Genomic DNA, 18,269 nt, shown 5'->3' on the forward strand with positions numbered 1-18,269 from the left:
TAAAGAAATAACGATAAATTTTGAGACGTCAATTTAAAATGCTAAGAAAAAAGATAAAATTTTTTTATTTAAACAATTTTGCATAAAAAAAAATTAGCACTAATAAAAATCTCATTATATTGTATTTAAAGAAAATTTAAGAAAATTTAGAAAGTTTATCTTAAGAACAACAACTTTTGTGCGGAACTTATTAAATTTTTTGATCACGCGAGCAATCTTTCACGTAGTAGACGTGACAAGCATGATGCTAGACGCACATCAGAGAGTAAGGAACGATCGCATCGTTAAGATGAAGTAGTTACATCAGCGATTCTCGATGAACCAAGTAGTAATGTAAGAAGAGCAAAAATCTTGATAACAATCTTCGACTAGTGTTTTTCGTCCGTTCAATCAGTTTGATCGAAAAAACGAGAGATTCATATTAATTAAATCAAATACATTTGATAACGGATCAATGAAAATGTGCAAACATCTAAAAATCTTTAATTTTTTATTTGGTTTCTAAATCCGTGTTTTTTAAAATTTAAAATACAATTTTAAAATACAATTTTAAATACAATTTTAAACTTCTCCTAATTTCGAAAAAAAGAATATATTTATAACGGAGAATACGTTCAAAAATATATTTGTAAAAAATGTATTGTTTCTTGGGATGAGAAATATCATAGCTTGGAAAATTAATTTTTTTGGAAACGCAAAATTTAATTGAATCTGTAAAATTATAATTAACAAACAATATTTTGGCGATACCGAAGTTTGAATTTTGTCAAAATTAAATGAGTCATTATTTCCGAGAAATTTTGTTTTATTTATTATAGTTTCCTTAAAAAATTATACTGTTACACAAAAAGAACGATTTTGCTGAAATATCTAAAAATTTAGTTAGATTATACAGATATGAAGATAATTTCGTATTTTGAATGATTAAAATAATTATATAGTATAGGATGTTTAAACTGATGGCTAGAATGTTAAACTTTTTGTTATCACTTAAGTTCAACAAAATTATTTTCAGAATTGTAGGTATCTAGCTAAATTTTTTGAACAACAAAATTTCTTTTCCTTTCTCAAGCAAAATAAAAAAATGTTGTATGGAGAGAAAAAAAACGATAAATATCGCATTGCGATGAGAAGAAAAACCGATCATGCGCAATTTCACACGGCAGAACACATGTGGGAAACTGGGAATACACGCGTGACATTTTCGAATGATTCTCCAATTCCTCATATTTTAGATATTGACTTGGAAAGCTTCACACGTGCGAGTGGGAATCATCTATTTATACTGAATACGGTACAATGGAGATCAAGCAGGTTTTTCTAAAAACGCGCGCCGAATTTGGTAAACAATGCATTTTCGACATATGTGGTCCGCACTTGGACGAAGAGATCAAGCCAGATCCCGACGCTATGGCCCATTACATTATTAGATCTCACTCCAACGTCGGCGTGCAGCACACCAAACAGTTTGCCTTACACGAGGTTAATTATTGATACTTTAATAAATTCAACACTAATTATTTGATAATATCATTAAAACTCATTAAATTTGTAAGAAAAATTTGGCTGTTAGTTCTTACATTGTTAATTTAACTTGTAAGATTATATACTCAAGATTTCTGTCATAATAATGACTTTAGCGTCACAATGTCGGATCAGATGTAAAGGAGAACGAACTACGGCCCAACTTGCAGTAACCTTTCTAACTCTAGTTCAAAAACTCTACTAATATATTCAAAAATCAGCCTCGCTTTACTTTAACGAAACTAGACGTAACTTGCGGTAAAATTGGCGTCAGACTGACGCGTCTGACGGCGCAGCATCCGCGCATCTCGTAGAGTTCGCTACCTGATGCCACAAATATGTAACTTTCTACGAAACTGCAACATGGAAAGACGGTACATCATACGAATTTTGCACGACCACCACGTTTTGTTTTATAATGAGATAACTTAAAGCAGACATTCGACATTATTTTGAGAACAACAACAATTTCATGACTCATAATTTTAATATGAGTTCTACGTTTGTGTACAGAATATCTCAAAAGCTTATTGCCATATGTTTATTGTTGGAAGAAATTAATTAATGAAATTGCTACTAGGAATATAAGATATAAAAAACCATTCCAAATAATCATAAATTTTCGCGTTTATTTTATCATTAATTTTATTTTATTGTGTTAAGAAATGAGAGAGGAACAACTGGAAATAGAGTTGTCAGAACATACGCAATCCAGCGCTCAAGTCCATGGAATTTCACATTACCATCCTAGCAATCATTCCTATGGAATTCCAGGCCCAAACTGTCGGCAGCCAGACGAAGAGTAGTGGAATGTTTCACTTCGAGGGTGGTTGGCCGAAGGAAATCAATCCGAAAGACGAGGAAGTTACAGCAAGGTTTCGCAGACGAGTCGAGAAGGAGGAAGATTGGGCGCCGAAATTATTGAATTTATTTCAAGTATATTAAACGAATTATTAAAAATGTTTGTGTATTATTAAGATAAAATTTATTTAATAAAAATTCTAAAGGAATATTAATCTTAAAAATTAATTAAGAATTAATAATTAATTTTTAGATTATAATTGTATGATTCTAGATATTGATATACTACATCTTATTACAGAAAATATAAAAATTACATTGTTTTTTTTCCTCATAGAAAATGGAGCGCAATGTCCTTCAAAATGGCGCACTTAATATATACGAACACTATTTCGACGATATGATTCCTACAGAATTAGTGAAACCTCGTGGTCTCAGGTAAAAATTTAATTTTGTCATAATTAATTTATACTTTATGTACAAAGCTTATAAATAAATTGTAATTCATCCATACTTCAAACACATATTGATATTGTTAATGGGAAACAAAATAATGTAGTAAAATGTATAAAATATTTATTGAAAGTATTGAAAAATGTGGCCGTAATCATAAACAATTCAATGAGTTAAAGAGATCTGAATAGATCAGTTTCCATTGTCACACGTATCACACGATACATCGATACCAAGCACAGAACTTCGTGCGATTTCAGATGGACAATTTTAAAATGTATATATTCGTGGAGGACAAGAACGACTACGTTGGTTCGACCATCAAAAGATTTAAAATTTAAACCCGGGCCGAGCCCGAAGGTATCCGAACATATGTCAGGATTCCGGAGTCGTAGTGGACGCGAATGAATTATGCATCCTACCGCTAAATTTGCTTTTCTCTGTTTTAAACTAACGATTTCTGCACGCGGAAACTGTAGACGGCTTTATACTATTTAATAATTTAATTACTTTGAAAAAAATATCGCGGAAATAATAGTTTATTTTTTCTTCTTTTAAAAGTGAATTTTTTAATAAGATAAATGTAAATGTAAGGTAAAATAATACGTATCAAATTTAATATTAAAATTAATAGATAGAAATTGGACATGTACGATAAAAACGGAGATGGAAATAATACAGAGAATTTCCACGATGTAAACTAGGTTATCGCGGTAATACATTTATCAAATACAATATATTAACACCAAAAGGATTTATATATATTACAAAGTTCATCATCCACTTGCAGAATGAGGAATTCATATTATTTTTCAAAATACTAAAATCCTATATTTTTATGTCAGACACATTTTATATAGATATTATTTTAATGGTATTATTATCACGTTATTATATTAAAAGATATTCTTTTATACTGTAACAAAGTCAATAGCAGTCTGGAATTCTATTTCAGGACAGTGAACGTCTACGAGGATCCTCAAACGCCGGTGAGATCGGTGAACAATATTTCTTGGTCGCCAGACTCTGGCAGTAAAATGGTGGTCTCGTACTGTTTCTTTGGAATCGAGCCAGATTACAGCAACATTGCGTACATCTGGCAAATTGGTAGGTGGAAAAAGCGCGTAAAAGCCTTGACTGCATTTAGACGGCGCACTTGATTACGGTTGCACAACGTCCGCAATAAGTTCCCGCCCTTAACCTGCATCAGCGTAACGGCCATTTTTTTACTGCATGCAAATTTCTTCGATAAATAACAATCTCATTTCACGAAAATTCATGCGGTTTTTTGTACATTAAGAGCTTCTTTTCGACAACCATCCAACAAAACATAGCCTCAAATTTTTATCGCGCTAAATAATGTAAATTTTACAACAAAAAATACATGGAAAATACCTGTCGATATAATTCCATTATGATAAAAATAAATTAAATGTATATAGTATATATTATTAAATTTATTACAATAGAAATTGCTGATATATCATAGCTCTTTTATGAGAAACAGACGTTTCCTTCTCATCTCGACGCAAAGTTAGATTAAAAAGTTATACGTGAAATGCAGTTTTAGCGATCGAATATGCCAATTCTCTTTATACCACGTTTTCGACACTTGATAAAATGTTGATCAATCAAGCAACAATACATTGCTGCTGATTCATTGAACAAGAAAAACGCAATGTTTTTACGCCAGCAATTACAATCATCTTACTATAACGATCGGTGAAACACTAGCTAAACAATACGCACGAGTAAATCGGGCATGAAAATCCAACGATATTGCATTTCTCGCGTATCGGAAATGGAATGTAGCTACACTTTATTCAACGTATGTATTTTTTAACGATACGGCTCTAATGGCTTAAAATCGGATTTCACAAGCGTAACTTTTTAATCTTTTAAAAATAACGCTATATTTTTCCATTTGTTTGTACGATCGTCGACCGAAATGTCGCGAAACTGGATCTAAATATTCGAAAAACATATGGTAGACAATCCAAATAAGCCATGGATCGCATTGGAGGCTCCATCTGCCACGGTGGTCAGCGAGTTTAATCCCCGAGATCCTTCCATACTTGCTAGCGGCTTGGTGTCGGGCCAAGTTTGCAGCTGGGACGTCAGGACTGGCAGCACTCCGGTTCAAATGTCTCATCGTCAATTCAGTCATAGGTAATCTAGACGTGAACATGCCTGGGTGCGACGTCGGAACTTTGGATTTCATAATTCAGTACCAAAGTGCCCCGGTCTTGGTCGGTCTAAAGGGTATTTCGCGCTCGCACGACAAAATGATGAATGATTAAAATGTTGTTTTTGTCGCGTTTCCACTCTCAATTAAGTTTCGTTACATTTTTTAAGTGACATTTGTCACGTCGTACGTGATTTTTCTTTTAATATCACGCTTGCAACGGAAACTCCAATCATCTTTTTTTCTATTTCGTTTTATCTGTGGAAAATGCAACGACATTATATATATGAGAAAGATATTTGCTTTTTCCTTGAAATAATTATATGATATAAAAGAATATAATTAAATTAATAAAGAGATATAATCAAATTTCCTTTGTGAAATATTAATATATCATACTTTTTAAATAACGTGTATAAGAATCCTGTACTTTTGCATGAAGGGATTGCGTGACAGCAGTAAAGTGGATTGCCACGAAGAGTAATACGGAGTTTTTCTCGGGTTCTTCGGACGGCCGTGCTATGTGGTGGGACACCAGGAAGTTGCGTGAACCAACCGAAGTTCTCGTGTTCGATCTTCAGACGCCAAATGAGCAGAAGATAGATCGGGCAATTGGAGTTTCATCAAGCGACTACGAACCCTGCGTGGGCACGAAGTTCATGTTTGGTTTGGAAAACGGCATCGTGATCAGTGGGTCGAAAAAATCGAGAACACCGGCCGAGAAAATGGCCTTGAGGTTCAACGCTCATTACGGCCCGGTTTTTTCCGTCGATCGCAGTGGCTTCAATCCGAAAATCTTTCTAACTGTAGGCGATTGCACAGTTCGCGTTTGGGCGGAAGACACTAAGGACAGTAGTCTTGTATCGACGAGGTATTTTTTTTCTTCCATTTAAAACGAACATTCAAAAAAATGTTTGCAAAAGTACCAACAAGAAATAATAACAATAAATAATTAGCAAAATGTGATAACCTCAGTATTTAATATTTAATGACTCCAAAAATGTTTATAATAAAAAAATATATGTTTCCATTTAATAATTCAATGCTATATACATATATTTTCAAAGATTAAAAATTATTAATTATTCAACCAAAACCATAAATCACAAACTTTGAAAATATATTATTTATCATTACATGATTCATTTTATTAGCGAAATATAAGTCGCTTGTTATGATAAATAATTATTGATACAGATGTTTAAGACATTACATCTAATTGTAAGATAATTGATATTTAATATTAAAACATTCATATGAAATTATTTAACATTTAACAAATTATTTGCCCATTTATGATTATTTTAGTACACTAAGAGAAAAATGTACTAAATTTTAATAAATAATTATTTGAATTTTACTAATACAACATTTATTTGCGGATAAATATTTGTTAAATAAATTATAATAATAGGTAAATCAAATTAATAGTTCTTGTACCAAATAAATATATGTTTACATTTAATAAATATTCAACTGACACTATTTGAATAAATATTTATTAAAATCTAATACATTTTTTCTCAGTGTACTGAAATAATCATAAATAGGCGAATAATTTTTTTATATCCTAAAATGTAGAATCAATTCTTGTGGCAATAGAAATGAAATCACCTATTACACTTATTTGTCATCTATTACAATTGTTTTGTCTAGGATAAAACATAATCGAACATAATGCGATAAAATCTAAGATCTTTATATAATTATCTGAATCTTTAGATTTATAATAGAAGGCCCACAATGTGGCTGCTGGAACAAAACAAGACACTCTATATTTTACGTAGCGACGCGTGTCGGCGTGCTGGCTGTATGGGATCTTCTAATAGGACTACAAGAACCAATCTTGTCAGTAAAACTATGCGAGCAAAAATTAACTGCGGTTGCGTCACACGAGATGGGGTCTTTACTGGCCGTCGGAAACTCTGCTGGCAATGTTTATCTCATCGAGTCGACGGAAGCGCTATATTCGTTTGATAAAAATGACAGGAACGATTTTACGTCGGTGAGTATCGGCAATTTGTCTTTTTATAAAATTGCACATAAAATTTATTAGCAGCGTGCAACAGACAGAAGTTAAAAAATCTCTGAAATAATATTATCAGATATAACGATATCTGATAACATTCTTTATTCGACAAAAATAACCAATAGTAACCAAATTAATCCTTTATTTATATGTAATTATTTAAAATTCATTATATTATAAATTTCATTTCATCATACTATAAATTAAATTTAATAAAAACACAATTAGTTAAAGAGAGAAATAAAATGAACGTGACATTCATTGCATTTATCTGACGCCAGTATTTGGAGAGGTGTTCTCGTTTTGTAAAAGCAATAGACACGCGTATGAAAGAAATCAAATTAGCGAGAACCGCCATAGAGGAAACGTCAGAGCTTGCGTTGATGGATCCGAGAGAAAAAAAGAAGGATAAACGATTAATAAACGATCGTAATAAACGAAAGGTTGAAAAAGAAAAGTTAAAAGAACCACGAGAGAGAACTAGAATTATATCCAAGAGAAAGCCTAAAGATGAGTTTCCCGAGCTTCAAGAAGTGGAGGACAAATTTCTTGAGATTGTAAAAAAGGTAATATCAAAATAAACATTCGATAATACTTAAAATATCATATATCTAATAATAAATATCATTTTTTGATCAAAATATATTTCAAATTAAAATTTCGAATCAACCAGAAATAGAGTTTAATAACTTTTGAATAACAGTAAAAAATTAAAAAAGTTCTGTTAAATTTCCATAAAGATATTGTACTTTGTGTTATAAATTTAAATTTAGCATAAAAAGTTGTGTGTCGTTTGAATATATTTAATTTCACACTATATTCTTCTCCCTTTTATTTTCAGGGTTTAATAAAATTTCTAATATATCACACTCGCGGTCAGCTAACCGCAATATATTAGAGAACTTTTGTAATATTTCATCTATCTTTCATTCGACTGCGACCTTTTACTCTTCGGTGTGATTTATCGCCCATGCACTGTCGCGCAAAATGTCGCTAAATAATAATTATGCTCGACAAAATTTAATATAGCTGTTAGATGTAAATTCATAACATTTTCGAAATTATATATAACTATTAATAATTTTATATCAAACTAGAAATGACTGACTTAATATTTATTAAATCGATCATTATTATTTTTGAAAAATTTTATTATCTGATAACTCGCGCGCTTTTTAGGCTTTCACGGATATTATCTTCAAAGTTACCAGAAGGTTTGCAGGTTATCACCGTGTTTTCATCCATTGCTATTATCTTCTATTTCTCATTGTTACAATTCTTTATCTCAAATTTAAATATCATTATTAAAAAGATTGTATCCAAGCGATCACTTATAATTTGTTATTGTTTGAAACTTTAATTAGGAGACGCGATGGTATCTCGGCGTTAAGATAAGTGCAGCGATATCATATACTTACGTTATATACGTACCTCCATTTTTAAATTTTAACTGTTTTAGGTATAAATTTAATAACGGTACTTTTATGTATAACAAAAATTACTTGCAATTACAATATCCAAGACACAACAAATTTTAAATATACATACATCCTATACAACCGCATCTAATGCCGTTGAAATAATTGAACCCACACAGATAAACAAATAAACAATTGTATTTATTTTACTGTTGATTTAATTTATACCATATTTCTGCGTCTCATAGGAAAAACAAAAATATGAAGATATTGAGGATTTAGATATTTTACCTTCGAAAGTGAGTCGTATCATAAAAAGAGTCACCAATCGGAAAATCGAAAAGAATTCGCATTTGCCGATAGATGAAGCAACAGGACTCGAGACGAAAATATCACCCAAGAAAATATTATTCAAAGAGCGAGAAAAATATCCAAAGAAAACCGAGACCATCGAAATTTCTAAGGCGGAAATAGCGCAAGACGTTGAACAGGAGAAAGCAATGGCGGAAGAGCCCTTGCCTTTGTTGGCGGAAGAGCCCTTGCCTTCGTTGGTGAAAGCGATTGTAGAATCTCCTATGCAGGAAATTAGCAAGAGAAAGCGCAGAAAGAAGGTGCGGAAAAAACGACCGAAACCCGTCATTTTCAGGTTGGCGAAGCCATGTAAAGTTGTTTGCAAACCTGACATTTGCTGCCGCAAGATTGCATTTAGAAAAACTAGGTATGACGTGCAATTTAATAAGATGGATATAAGTTTTCCTTATTTTTTAATTGGAAGAATATTTTCTATTGTATAAAAGTATTATTAATAAAGAAAATTTTCGACGGATGTTTTCAACATGTTGATTGACTTTACACTTTATGTAATATATATAAAAATATCTCACTTCTCTTTTTTTAACTTGTTTGTATATTATGATGCTTCATAATTAATCTAAAATTAATTAATATTTAACAATTATGTCAATATATTAATTCTATATTTATAATAGACATTGTATGTATTATATAAATTTTTTATTAATTTTAAATTCATTTTATAACGTGCAAAGTACTTTTTTTATTTTATTACGTTACATTATACATCCCGTATTATATTCTAATAAAAAAAGTTAATATATAAGAAAAATTTGTGAATCTCGATTTTGTTAAGATTGATAGAATCTTAGTAACTTTTGAGATTTCCTAACGTCACTAGAATTTGAATGATTTTCGCTTTAACTTATTCTGATCCAACTATCATCTTTCTTTCTTGACTCTAAAATCCACAAGAAAAGGATATATTGAATTGTCGACCTTAGGTTTACAGATCGAACAGTCAAAGATCATGAGAAATGGGGCGAGGTCGACAAGAGAATGAGATCGAAGGATGACATCAGAGCGAAATCGTCAATCAAGGACAAAATGAGACGGAAGAAAAGAGAATGCTGGACGAAATTCCTGCGCGTTCATAAGCGTAGAGAGCCGACTAGAAAGTACAGTACAGAAGAAAAAATTCGTTTCCTTCAAAAGATGATAGTACCGCTTGAGGAATTCGCCGACATGACGGAAGATGTGAAGAAAGCTAAAAAGGAGATCCAAGAAGCCAACATGGCAAGGAAGCTCACCAAGAAAGCTTTGAAAAGCAGGTTAGTTCCGGTTTTAGGTTTTTCGGAATTGGACTTCAACTGATTTATCTTTAGAATTTTATTTTCAGAAAATTTCATCTTCGTCGAACTATTTATTCCAGAAGCTTTTTAATTTTCTTTATCTTTCGCTTTATTTAGAAGCAATTTTTTAATTTAAATTCATTGATTATTCCGAATATTTGTTACTAATATTGGACAATGAATCGTAAAAGACAGAGGCAATATTTACATTTAGGAGCAAAGATATCTCTGTAAGAATAGAATATCTTCATCGAGCTTCTATCATTTCAATAATCTGCAGACTCAAAAATTGAATTTTTCACCATCCAATATTTGGCTATCGATAATTCAGCGATGATATTCCATACAGTGCTGCAGTAGCGGAAAAATCTCGAGACACCCCAAGAGGATCGGGAAGGGGTAAGGAAGATTTTGCCAAGGAGGTCATGAGTACGACGAAGAGGATCCTTACTGCACGAAAGGCAAGGAAGGTGTGTCGTACGGTCGTCATGACAGATCCTTGCGTTCCCTGGGAACCACCCTCGCTTGCGGAAGATCTGCAGATACTTTTCGAAGGTCTTCCGCCGAAATCGATTGAAAAAAAGACAAAACCTGGCGTGGCTATGGAAGAGATCGAAGCCACTCGCGTTAGAGTTTATCCATGGATTTCCGATTTCCAATCCATCGAGTAATGTTGCATTATCTGAAACGTTCCTAATCTTTTTTACGTCAGTGGTGCAATACTATTTCCAAATATTTTTCTTTCTTTAATTTAGAGAAGGAATAATATCTGATACATAATGAATATTCCTTTTTTAAATCATTTTTTAATAATTTTTATTGTATTTTATACAATTAATTATAGATTAATTAAGAAGTTTAAATATCTATACTTGATGTAAGAATATAATAACAAAGAATATAACAATATTAAATAGTTGATATTAAATAGTCAAGTCAGCATGCCATTATAATGAGGATTTAATGTTACACATTGTTAGATATTAAAAAAGAAATGGTAATTCAATCCCTTGAATTAATTATTATTTTGTTATTTTTAATTTTCATGTACCTCAAAATGCAAATTAATTCATTTCTGTGGTTAGTTTCAAAGTAAGCAACGTCTATATTGATGTATGCATTTAGTAAATAATAAACTAAATTTGAATCTCACATTTAATACACATTTGTAAATTTTTCATAAGCTGTATATCCCACCCCTCCCCCTCCTCATGAGCAGCCGTATATCTCAACTTTATGGGATATACAGAAAAAATACAAGGATTTTAAAAAGTTCATTTTTTAATATGAAAAATAACGTCGGATTTCTAACATTTTCTTCATAGTAATAGATAGTACAAAGTTTTTACTGATATAATTCATTTACTATTAACTCTCAGTTACACTCTAATGCGAATTCGCGCACCAGCAATTTTTGAAAAAAAGTTTTCAATTTATTATTTTCTTAATTAACAATTTCTTGCAATAAAATATTATCCTTGCTTAATTTTATGATTACCAATGGGTTTCCACGAAAATTTTATTCTGAAAAAAAACTATATAATTAAACTACTTTTGCTTTTTTCATTTCAAAGTTACGTGATGAAAAATGGAAAAGCCAAATTCGCACTAGTGTAATAATAGTATAACCGTGACTGAAGTGTTGTAAACTCGGGTTAAATAATACATAACAAATAAATTAAGTTTTTGTTAGGTGTATACCATACCGGAGTTACTCTATTTGTTTCAGTTCATGTTGACATTTGTAGATATTCTTAACTTTTTCAAACAAATCACTTGTATATATATCTTCGATCTGTCGATTTTCTTTGTGATTCATGTGAAAAACCGGATCGTGCAAACTAACTTAATCCATTCGCTCGAGGCTACACGGCGATTCGCATTATCGTGAGTCGAAAGGGTACGACGGGAAATCCTCTCTGGTCTTCAGGGATTCAGAATGATAAATTCGCGCAGGAAGAGCTAACATTCAAGGCTCGATTCCGGTCGTGAACTGGACAGTGGAGCAAGAGACGACATTTCCGGTAGGACACCAACGTCCAGCTCAACTTCCGGCATTCCAGCCCCTCGTACATGCATCAATCAGAGCGCATGTACAACAATGTATATGAAAGCATACCTTTCACACGGCGAAAAGTTAAATGCTATCGTCTGGCGAATCGCACCTCCTTTACCGACAATGTTTCCAGACAAAAGTTCGGCGTGCTTTAACGAAAGTTGAAATGGAAGTTTTTCTCTTGCGAACAATTTCAGTATCCTTGAGAAGAAACGAGCGATTTGAGAAGGAGGATATATGTATAAGCAAGCTGTATACTCTTTCGTTAATCTATGAATTCCTTGACGCATTCAAAGGGAGCATTTCCTCGGTGAAAGTTTAAATGGGTAACACCATCTTTCGTAGCTCTTTTATTGCTCGACATCAAATGCTTTGACAATTTCTTATCATTTTTCACTGTTCGCAAGAGTAAAATCGTACTATTTCAACCGCTGATTTCACTGAAATGACGACAGGAAACCATCGCATATGGCCGACTCGTTACTTACAGATTGCTACTCAAAGAAGTATAGCTGGCGCTCAGAAAATAGGTAGAAAGAAATTTTATCAGTTAACTCTGACAGAATACCCGAGTGGGCAGGTTCCCTGGCGTCTGCAGAAAAATAATTGTTTCTACTTGGCAAGTTTTCACGTATTTTTCCGCCACTCAGCGCACAGCTAGCCATAGCTCGAAATCATTTCGAAATATTTCTTAATATATAATTATGTTGACATTATAGATACCTATTACTTAATTAAACCATCGTTCTGATGTCCTAATTCGCACACATAATTTAATTATTATATTTTATATTAATTGAAAGGCAAATTCTCTCTTAAGTATATATTGCAGAATTAATTAACATTAAACTTCACAGGTTTCTAGTGAATATAATATTCTATTATAAGCAATAATCTAATTTCCCTCAATTTGTATTTAATGAATATTTCAAAGTATAACCGTAATATATACATGTATATATAATACAACCCTCAATTTGTGAAATATGTATATTATTGAATAATTCCAGCTTGTATAATTCCAAACAGAAATGATTTCCTCCCTCGAAATACGAATATCTACTGCTTCGTACAATCGTAACTTAAGCAAAAGTTAAAGTTGACAGATTAGAATCTTTGGGGACGTTTTTAAAAGGCGGGCGAATCAAAATGCATCCAGACAGAAATATTTCAGAGTTGGCGCAACAAACGTTGCATATTGCGACAAATTATTCACGTTGTAATTTTCAAGGGAAATCCCTGCGGTGCACAAGCAGCGCTCGATGTGTCGCCAATCGGATGTTACCGTTCACCAACGAAAGAAAATTTAGAAAAAAATGTCAAATAGAAATTTCGAATAAGAGCATCTGAACGTGTGAACTTTAAATCCCTATTTGTTTCCCAAATCCCAAATCGCTTCTAAAAAGAGGAATTCATGAGCCGCTTCGTTCATGATGATCTTATGTATGTGTGATCATGACAATATTATAAATATATTTACGATTACTAATTTTTATATATTTTACGCGGAAGTCGATTCGCATGGCTAAAGAGTTTAGGATAGAAAAAAAATGATAAAAGAACGACTATAACGATTTTACTTGGTGATTCTGCGCGAAAAGTGATGAAAATAATTTATTAATAATTGTACAAAAGTAAGCGCGGAAACACTAATTTAGAAACTACGTTTCTTGGAAAGATAAATTAATGTCTACATTATTGTCCTCAATTTCAAATTGGATGACTATTAATAATAGGTAAACACAATCATTAATATACATGACACTTTTATGACCAGCGCATACATACATACATACATACATACATATATATATATATATATACACATACGTTTGTACAATTGTAATGCGACGTAATCGTGAATTATTCGGTGTTGCAATTTAATAACGCATTAATTAATCGTGAGGTACGTTTCCGACGCATTACGATACTATTACGTTCTAATTATCGAGGTAATCGAGCTACTTTAGTAGCATAATTTATGTTGGACATAGGATTATAAATTATATTTGAACTGACAGAGTGATTCCAACGCTGTAGAAGTTTAATTATCAACGTTTCTTGCATATTTCATAAAACGTGAAAATTTCCTTCAATGGCAATTATATTCACGGTTCAATTTCAATTAAATTCCATTTATTCTTAAAAGAAACAGAACCAAACACAAATTCCAGCTCTTGAAAAATGTAGAACAATATTTTAGATTATAAGAGCGATTCTCGCGCTATGTACAAATACAATTAAAATTGTAACTCTGCTATTGCCACGTTCGCAGAACCAAAATTAATTTCTCGATAATGGCATTACTCCTAATCAATAAAGCATTGTAAACTCATATTTTGGAATCTTTCGATGGCTTATCCGTTTCCGATAAATACGCGCGAATAATTGTCTATAGGGGCTTTTTCATCCTCCAATTATTGCTCTCGGACGCGTGTAAAATTAAACACCCGCTTCCGTGGCGGAATTTATCGGTCCGAGATAAATAATGAGCGCGCCTAATGCCCGTAACAAATGTACACCCGTTAAATCAGCTTCTAGGATTAAATGGAAAATCGGCCGATGTAACTCGTGGGTATCGTTTTGGTACGCAGCCAATGTACGAGGTAAAACGAAACAATCGATTATTTTAATATTGCAGTGCTGCATGCTACGAGTCCCATCGGAATTCGAAACAATTATATTATATTTGGGCCTGTGAATGTACAGCCAGTCACAGAAAGATTGCAACGCTCTTTTTTTTATGGATTTCCGAACTCAGCCTTGCTCGTAGAGCGATTGAATGTAAATAATTAAATCCATAAGCAAGAATCAATCACTCGGTGAGCAAGCTGTATTCTGAAACCCATCGAAAAAAAGTGTTGCAATCCTTCAGTGACTGGCTGTAATTGCGAGTAAGTGGCGAACGAATGGACTAGCAAAATAACGAATAAATGGAAAACAGAATGAGAATGGAACATGCAAGAATATACGAAGCATATACTTTGCAAGAATGAAAGTGCCAGTAAAAAACAAAATAAATTAAAGTAAATTTTATAAATGAAAAATTAATGTATACGTATAACCGTCATCCATATTTTATAATGAATGTTTCATTCATCAAATAAGACAAGAATAATAAATACATCAAAATAAGACATGAACAATAAATAAATATAAGGGGAGGGGGGAGGGGGAACGAGAGAAAAAACTTTCCTATTATTATTTCATCTAGATGTATATAAGATGCACCATGTCTTAATTAAAAAAGAAAATATGTTATAGGAGAATATTCCTTTAGTTAAGATTTAATGACTGAAATTATTCAATAGCCTAAGAGTAAAAGAAAGGATTAATAGAACATGGTATTATCTTAACAATTATTTCCGTTCCGTTTCATTAAAACGAAACGGCGATAGAGAAAAACGTTGAGTAAAAATCTGGACTAGCTTCGCTGGGATTAGTTTGATGGTCGTCGGCGATAACCTTTGATTCGTCAGTGTCACTTAGCAATTAATCTGGTTTAACCGCAGCAACGCTATTCTTGCCAACTATCTTCAATCAGCGAAAATTAGTTGGAAAAGAAGGAGAAATGATTATTACGACGGGTAAGACGCAAATAATTGCAACTATTCATAAGAGTGTAAACTTCATAAATTCATTTTAATGCCTTCTACCAATTTAATTGACAAATACATCATGTACTAATTCTTATTAAGATAATAATAATAATAATAAGATTTATTGTGAACAATGATTATAAATAAAATATAAATACATAAATCACGCACAATAGACGAAGCTACAGCATAACTGATGTAATGCGTCGCCTGATTGAAAGGGAGTACATTTAATTATACATGAAAACATGTGCCGACTACGGGAAATATATAACGCCGAAATAATAACGAACTTGGAACATATCTATAGTACACGCAAAAAAAAAATATGAAAGCTTAAACCTATAAAATACAAATTCCGCTACGTGCTGCAGATTCATATCAAAAACAACGTCTTGATTATGCCGTTGAACCAGATACAACACATAGCACATGAAAGAAAAAGAAATAACTATCTTAAAGTACAAACTATATTTGATTAATAGAACCGGTTAACATAAAGCAGAGATAACAATGAGTTATTTGTATTATTTGTAATGAGAAGCGATCATGGAATAAGTTATAGACGCTAAGGAAGATGATTTTGAGCGAATGTCAGGTGATAGTGCGTTGAAAAATTTGAAGGCTGTATAAGAAAAGGAGGAGTGAAACTTTATCATGCGATGAGGAGGACAAGAAAGCAGATCTTGGTGGCGCATGTTAACAGACAGGCTTGAATGCGAATCAATATTAAAGTGTAGCAATTCACGAAGATATACAGGAGTGTTTGAGAGGAGAGTCCTGTAGGTCAAGCAACAAAGATGGAGAATGAAGCGTTGATAGATAGAGCCATCCATTCTGGAAAAATGGAGAAATACGATCATATTTCAGGCCTGTCCAATTTGAGCTCTGGAACCAAAACGCAAAGCCATCGACGCAAAAAAATTCAATGTGAGTAAGATTTTAGGAGCTATAAACTATTGATACGTGCCATTTAGATGCGTATTAACACTTTACAGTCCCAGAAATCTTACTCACATTGAATTTTTTTACGTCAATGGTTTTGCGTTTTGGCTCCGGAGCTCAAATTAGACAGACCTGTCATATTTTCTGACGCAGTATGAGAAACGAAAACAGCAGTTTTGAATTAATTGCATTCTACGAAGTGAACGTTTACTAACAATAAGACAAGGAACATAGACAACATCAACATAGTCAAATAAGAATAAGACAATGGATTGTGTAACAAATAATTGTATTGATTGTGTAACAAGATTTGTATAATAGGGGATTGTGAAAGGTGAGTACGTTCGACGAGAACCTGTTTTTTAATTTTAAATTAATGTTTATGGCCGATTAAATGTAGAATAAATTGTGGAAATGACATTTGTTATAAAAAGCCAACTTATTACAATTAAAATTATATTAAAACGATGTGATTTGTCCAATGAATTAAAAAATAAGATTATAACGGTATTTATGTTCATTTTGTAAACAAGTTAGCAATTTTTTTCATATTCTTCGTTAATAAATAAATTGAAATACATAAATATATGCACATAAAATTATGCAAACATTAATAAATTAACAAAAAATAAAAACAAGTTTTCAATTATTTCGTCATGTAAAATTTCGTACAAAATAATTAAAATTGTTAAACAAAATATAAACAGATTGCCAAATAAAATGTGAAATAATATATTATATTAACTGAACGGAAAATAATAAATATAAATCTATATAACAAATATGTTCAAAGAAAAAATGCGACATGAAATAATGCTGAGAATTATATGCAAAATTTACAATATAAAATTAGGTACATATCCATACGACTTATACTTTTGAATAATTGTCTTTGATATTTGTAAGAATTGTAAGAAATAATTAAAAAATTAAAATTAAATAAGATATAAAATCTGTAACGTGTACGCAACAATTAGAAATAATAAATCAAATTGTTATTCATTAATAATTAATGTATTTTAAAAATAATATGCGGTAAAAAATTCCAAGAAATGCATCATCAAAAACTAATTCAATAATATTTCTTAAGAGTTATTCGGTAAACATAGTGCTTCTAGTTTTATTTTTCATATTTAATCAAGATCGTACAAAAAAAGGCATTTCACCACGGACAATTCATGCGAAAAATTCAGTTTTTTCACCTGTGGCATCCTTGATCACGGACGCGCCAGCGAGTGCCATAATCGATTTTAAATCGATGTCAAGCGTCATACTCAAATTTAACGACGTGACGTCTTTTTCATGCAGATACACGATTTGCATAACATGCTGTACGGGATTTTTCATCGCTTGCGGCATGTTTATAGGTCCAAGTAATCTACTTAGGCGGAACACTTAGGTCAGCACTTAGAATAATTTTTCGGCATGGGAAAACGAGATAGACGTGCCGCTTAATGTCCTTCTTGCACGACTATGTTGTTGGAAGATCAGCATACTCGCAAAATGATCTTTTTCACGCTCGTTTTATGTAATCAACGAACATCTGGTATTGAGATTGGAGAGATATTGCAATGTAAAAATATTATAATTGCCTTCGGATTAAATTTGTACAC

General features: G+C 32.1%; 2 protein-coding genes across 4 annotated transcripts in view; one reads left to right on the forward strand and one right to left on the reverse strand.

Moving 5' to 3' along the window:
* LOC108761537 (furin-like protease 1, isoforms 1/1-X/2) overlaps positions 1-18,269 on the reverse strand; it is a 244,819-nt gene that overhangs the window by 65,830 nt on the left and 160,720 nt on the right. The gene's annotated exons all lie outside the window — the stretch shown is intronic.
* Positions 1,188-10,727, forward strand: LOC108761514 (dynein intermediate chain 2, axonemal). Its single transcript, XM_018508112.1, has 11 exons — positions 1,188-1,482; positions 2,299-2,460; positions 2,663-2,763; positions 3,734-3,885; positions 4,770-4,947; positions 5,406-5,834; positions 6,686-6,968; positions 7,274-7,558; positions 8,659-9,128; positions 9,709-10,035; positions 10,406-10,727. The coding sequence occupies exons 1-11, from the start codon at positions 1,300-1,302 to the stop codon at positions 10,725-10,727; spliced, it is 2,892 nt and encodes a 963-aa protein (XP_018363614.1). The 5' UTR covers positions 1,188-1,299.

Source organism: Trachymyrmex cornetzi, unplaced genomic scaffold (genome assembly GCF_001594075.2).
Source record: "Trachymyrmex cornetzi isolate Tcor2-1 unplaced genomic scaffold, Tcor1.1 scaffold25, whole genome shotgun sequence".
NCBI classification, from domain to species: Eukaryota; Metazoa; Arthropoda; class Insecta; order Hymenoptera; family Formicidae; genus Trachymyrmex; species Trachymyrmex cornetzi.

Excerpts from the sequence above, each read along its gene's own strand:
- LOC108761514 (XM_018508112.1), top strand. The coding sequence starts at position 1,300 with ATGGAGATCAAGCAGGTTTTTCTAAAAACGCGCGCCGAATTTGGTAAA. Across the intron at positions 2,764-3,733 it reads GTGAAACCTCGTGGTCTCAG|GACAGTGAACGTCTACGAGG; the intron begins GTAAAAATTTAA and ends ATTCTATTTCAG. Across the intron at positions 3,886-4,769 it reads TGCGTACATCTGGCAAATTG|ACAATCCAAATAAGCCATGG; the intron begins GTAGGTGGAAAA and ends AACATATGGTAG.